This window comes from Sebastes umbrosus, chromosome 8 (genome assembly GCF_015220745.1).
Source record: "Sebastes umbrosus isolate fSebUmb1 chromosome 8, fSebUmb1.pri, whole genome shotgun sequence".
NCBI classification, from domain to species: Eukaryota; Metazoa; Chordata; class Actinopteri; order Perciformes; family Sebastidae; genus Sebastes; species Sebastes umbrosus.
The window spans coordinates 29451122-29457121 of record NC_051276.1 but is presented as its reverse complement, the minus strand read 5'-3'; the positions used below and the strand labels follow the sequence as shown (position 1 = coordinate 29457121).

General features: G+C 39.5%; 1 protein-coding gene across 1 annotated transcript in view; it reads left to right on the top strand.

Moving 5' to 3' along the window:
- aacs (acetoacetyl-CoA synthetase) overlaps nucleotides 1-6000 on the top strand; it is a 43679-nt gene that overhangs the window by 2529 nt on the left and 35150 nt on the right. Inside the window, exons 2-4 of the mRNA XM_037776671.1 lie at nucleotides 682-785; nucleotides 2190-2310; nucleotides 3230-3343. Coding sequence (XP_037632599.1) covers nucleotides 682-785; nucleotides 2190-2310; nucleotides 3230-3343 — 339 coding nt within the window. The remainder of the gene's footprint in view (nucleotides 1-681; nucleotides 786-2189; nucleotides 2311-3229; nucleotides 3344-6000) is intronic.

The following is a 6000-nucleotide window of genomic DNA, read 5'->3' as shown; positions in this document are numbered from 1 at the left end:
GGGCTTCGAAGCTTTGGTGAGAAATATTCGAAGGTATTCAAAGCTATTCTCTTCAGTCTGTCTGTCTCCATCTGCCCTGTTTCAGTGCCGCTGCTGCACGACTCATGCACCTCTACACACAACAAACAGCGATATCTGTCTGAGAATAACTAATAATAATCAATGTTGAATATGAATATAAAATAATGTTGTGGGATTATTCCTTATTTTATGGGCTATTTTGGGATTCATACATTATTACTGCATACTTATATATTAAAAAAAACAAAAACAAAGCATTCTATAAACTGATTTGGAGGTCCATTACCATGACAACTCTCGAAGCTTCAAAGCAGGGTCAGCTCTAGTGGATATAAAGACTAAATGGGTGAAGGCAAATAATAGAACCACTTGAACAGTCACAAAGTTACATCACTTTACTGCAATGCAGCCTTTAAAACCAGGAAAAGACACTTACGATATCTAGTCTCATATCATTATATCAATATAATATTAATATATTACCCAGTTCTACCTCAAGGGTTGCAAGATACGTCTTTTGCTTTAGAGGTACTTGCACTAATGTCTGATCTTTTCTTATATTCAGCCGACTGAAGCAACTTGACATTATATGTTTGAGCTGATAGTCCCACCTGTAAGCTGATATGTTTGTTATAAATCTGTATATTCTCTGTCCTCCAGTCAACTACAATGACCTCTACCAGTGGTCGGTGGACAGCTACCCAGATTTCTGGGAACAAGTGTGGCGCTTCTGTGGAGTCGTCAGCTCCAAACCTTATGAAGAGGTGAGTCCATCCTCTGCTGGTACATTGTATCCTGAAGGAGAATGGTTTAGATGTCAGCCTCAAATTTAACAGCCATGGATATCTGACCGTAAAAAAATGAATAAAATCAAATTTTTAGAACAGAATATTGCCAACAAATGATTTTTTTTAGGTTTTGAAATGACTGGCTGAGTAAAGAAAGCATTTAACTTGTGGGGTTTTTCTTTTTTTATGGTGGTAATTCTGAACCCTGCTGCGTTCGTATGGTTCTAAAGTAGTACATTAACCTCCTTTTGTAAACATACCCCTTTATGTAACACTGGAAAATGGTTTTCCGCTCCAGTGTACCGATGTGGCCATAACATGCAATTATTAGGCAACATTCATTCAGCGCACACTCTCAGATAAAATGCATGTGTACGAACAAATTATGAGATTCATCAACGTTTTCTTACTTACAAAGTGATCGTATGTAAGAGCAACATTCAGCACGTGAGTATATTGATACGCACAAGTTCTTGTTATGGATTGTGGCTAGTTTCATGCCATTAAAGGGCAAATAACAAAAAAAAAGATAATCAGTTTATTCAGATGTAATACAAAATACCATGTTGATTTGATTGATATGTGATGATTGCCCATGGCACACATGATTTGCATGATTTGCATCACAGTCATTATTTGTGTTGCAACATACCGATCTTTGAGCAATCTGGAACGACGTGTTCTCCAGAGAGCTGGCAGTGTTTCCGGTTTCATGAAAGAGTGCAACGTCTCGATAGGTCTTTTTGTCCCCTGTTGTTCTGCTCCTGTGGCTTTGCCAGCAACCAAACATTTTTGGTTTCTAATTTTAAATCAGGCCGTCTCTATTTTCTCATTCACATGTGCAGAGATTTAAGATAAGAGTGAATGAGGTCCATTAAAGTGTAAATATCATATTTTTGCTGACAGTTTTTTGATCGTTTCCCAGCCTGTCTGAAACTCAAACACTGTAATGCTTATAATGGCATTTGTAACCATTTGTTGACATTAAAATTGCACCTGTTTTATTGAGGTTACATTAAAAGGCCAGTCATCAAAAGGAGGTATCACTAATTTTAATTATCTCAACTTTTGTGTTCATTATTTAATTAAGTGACTAATGTTACTTAGTTCCAAGATATAACCATGTGGTGGGTGTGTGAGGTTATGAAATGGCGCTGTGCCATGTTGTTAACACACCCCGTTTGTACACAAGGATAACACTTTCCAAGTACAGTGACACAATCAGCTGTTACAGTGGCATAGGCTTAATTAATATGTACAGTCCCATTTGTGTACTTAATTCTGTGCCAGCAAGAGCACCAGTGCTTTACAATGCATGGCCTCTTAGTTCATGACAATGCTGTGTGTGTTCTTGGTGTGTGTTCTGTGGGCGTGTACCAGGTGGTGGATGTATCCAAACGGATCTCGGACGTTCCCGAGTGGTTTAAAGGAGCTCGACTCAACTACGCGGAGAACTTGCTCAAACATGCAGACCAGGACAAAGTAGCTCTCTATGCTGCGAGTAAGTATGAAAAGTGCTGATAGAAAATGATGTAATATACAGCAATATACTGTATGTGATACACAGTGCTGCACCTTGAATGCTCCACTATTTAGGGACCCCAGTATGCAGAAATATTCAAATACACCATTTTAGTTAATGTGAAAGTAACACATTTGTACTGCATATAAACACATGAAACATGAAAGTATGACATGGTTGGTACCAATGGATTCCTTAGGTTTTCTAGTTTCATATCATACCAGTATCTACTCTCTCTACAGAGTTTTATCTTCATGATTTGTATTCAAACTAAGCAGAAAGAAAGTCAGGAAGAAATGAAATCACAGAGTTAAGGTTGCATTTGAGCACAGACTGGATGCTGCGGTGAGCGTGAGGCTGCACACGTCACTTTGTTAATAGATTAACTGCTGCTCCCTCCTCTATCTCTCAGGGCTGTCACATACTAATGGATAGGCTCTACTTTATTGCCCTATCTGTCTGTGTGTGTATGAGGGAGGGAGAGTGGGCTTTCGCACACTCATGCACACAACGTTGTGCAGGAGCTGTAATGTGATTATGAGAAGGCCCATTGGTCACAATGCTGCTGTGGAGCCTCTGTGGATGTCAGCAAACTATTACTTAGGGAGGCAAAGAGGACTGTCCCTGTCTGCCACTGTCCTGCCACACTATCATTCTCTATTTATGTGTCCATCTCTGTCTCCCTCCCTGTTTTTATTTCCTGGTGCTTTGAATTTAAATTTCAGGGGTTTTATTGGCATTTATATCAACCCCATAAATGAATACAATATTCACAAAGTGCTACACAAAGCTGTTTGAACCAATCAAAATATATGGAAGTGTCCTCAGCTTAGCAATATTGAAATGTACATATTTATTTCTGCTTCTGTGTCTCACTTTCTCTCTTTGTGTTTACCAGCGGAGGCAAACGATGAGATTGCGAAGGTGACGTTTGGGGAGCTGAGGCGTGATGTGGCGTTGTTTGCTGCAGCCATGAGGAAGATGGGCATCAAGACTGGAGACAGGGTCGTAGGTGAGTCTCACATGTATTGCTCTCTGTCTCACTGGGGGAAACCAAAAGAGCAGGGAAAAAAATGGCATCAGCATTTTATATAACTTTTTCATCTTTTTATCAGCCAAGTGATGATTGATTACCAGACAAATTAGTTGTGTAGACAGATTATTTGCTCTCCTTCTTTCTTATCTGAAACCTGTTGCAACATGAGTTGAACATGGGCTCTTTCGCTATAGCTCTGTCTGTGTGTTTGTGCTCGCTGGTAAGGAGGGCTGGCTCTCTTGGCACAAGCTGCAGCTCTTTCTGAAAGTCCCTTTTCAAAGTTAATATTTGTACAAGGAGGATTGGCTGAGGATGCATGTTTTTCTGCAACGCCCCACTGTACAGTACATTCATCCAGATCTACACATATATATATACCTGCAAACTAAGCAGCGCCGTTGCAGCTGCAATGCACGTCATATAAACTTCCTCTTCCCAATTTGTGAACAGTATATTTTTTAAAAACAATTCAAGTGTCAATGCTTTTAAGAGTGCATCTCTTTCACCTTCGTGGCCAGCAGGCTGTGAAAATCCATATCGAGCTGTTAGAACTGCTCAGCTCTCTGGGGTTTAGTTACTTAAAGGAACACTTCACCCACTAAATGAACATTTGTTACTCACCTCGTGTTACCTTAAATTCCTGAAGAAAACTTGTTTTTCTCGCATACCTCCACGGTGAACAGAGAAGCCAAAAAAGGAGTAAATCTTGATGAACTGAGGTAAACAGGGTCCAGGTTTAACAGTAAAACTATATCAAAAATCATTATACAGCATGAGTTGTGTGTGAGTTAGTAAACAGATTTTTTATATAGTTTTGTTCTTTTTCTATATTATTTTGTTCTTTGCTGAACGGTGGGTAAAGTGTTCTTTAGGGTTGTCAAACAAAAGCATGTCAGACATCTGAACTGAACCATTTGTTGACCAGACTCCTTGAAGAAAGAAAAATGATGTTTGGTGGCCCTAAGAGGATTTCTGTTCTACAGTAGATATACAAACCCATACATTAACTTGTTAAATATACAACAGTAGTTTGATTCATTCAGCTGTTATAAAGACTATTTTTGTTTCAGTCAAAATCATGGGTATTGGAAGCCTCCACAATTTGCTGTTTGGTAAATTTGGTATGCCATTTAGTGTGAGCATGAATCCAGTATGATTACTATTCACAGGGGTAAAGTTTAGATCTCACAGTTCATGAATTTACACTATATCTATTTTACTTGCCAACAATTCTTTCTTCAATATTAGTCATTTACAGGAACCAAATTAGTATAATGTAATAACAATATCTCCCACACAGCTACTTAACATCATTATCATTTGAATGATTTAGTGTTTTTTTTCATGTAGCAGTTTGCCACCAGAAAGTATCTCAGCAAGCCTTTGGTTATAAGGGGGGTTCATACAATGCCATCATGTTTGTTAAAACTAGGAGTGTCATGATTTCAGTTCTAAATCGGAAAGCGTATCTTACTGGTAGTCTGCTGCTGCACTTTGACACACAAGACCACTAGTGGAGTCGGAGATGACGGAGAAACAACAGAACTGGAAAATCCTCCTGCTTCCCTGAAGTCACCAGTGTGGCAACAATTTACCTTCCCCGTGAGTTATGCCAACAATGAACGTGTTGTTGATAGACAAACTACAGTTTGTAGGCTGCAGCAACCAGAGAAAACAGCGCTTTCAGCCACGGTTGTGCTATCTCAACTTAAAATCAATTGTGTGTTTACATCGCTTTGTACGGTAAAGCATGTGGGCGCTACACAGGGACGTCATGGTGCAGCTCAGGTGCACCTCGTAAACACTGAGTAACTCAAACTGCTGTTGTAAAGTAGCAGTTTTAGTTTGAAAGCAACCCTAGGACTGTATTCTGACTTAATCAGTAAAAATATCAAGGATCTCATATATGTTCAAAAACCTTCCTGCTTTTATTTTGTACATTTTGTGAGTGTGTGTGCCCAGAGGAAAGAAGGATATTGCGGTAGGGAAATCCATTAGCTAAATGACTTAAGCTCGGTGGGAAGCTCATTAGAGAGACTGGAGGGAGGGACAGAAAGGGAGAGGGAGCTAAAGAGAAACCAGCTACTTCATGCCTCCTCCCCCATCACTTTCCTCACATATCTAAACACGAATCTGTGTGTGTGTTCGCTTGTGTGTGTTAGAGGTAGAGATGTCCTTGTCCTCCCCAGGTTGTAACTAAAATATCTGTCAGTGTCTGTAATCCAGGAGATATATAAGCACTTAGCTGATTAAGCCAACCAAGCTTTATGGCAGGAAAAGAGCCAACACACGCACACACTTGCACATGCACATACACGCACACATGTATCCTCCCTTTCATGCACTTTTTCATTCCATTTCTCTTCTCCTTGGTCCTGTCATCTTCAACGTCACCCTCTGCCCTGTTATGAAGCTTGTCTCTAGCCTTCACACCCACTGTTCATCCTTTGGGATATGCATATTTTTTATATTTATGTGTCATTAAAAGCACACACTGTGCAACCACAGTCTTTTACTGTTGAGTAATAAGAATGTGGAGTCAGTAATATAGAGTTGGTGCTAAATTTAACCATTTTTTTTACCACTCGACAATTGATAATAACAGTCACAAATCCCTCCAAAATACCACATTA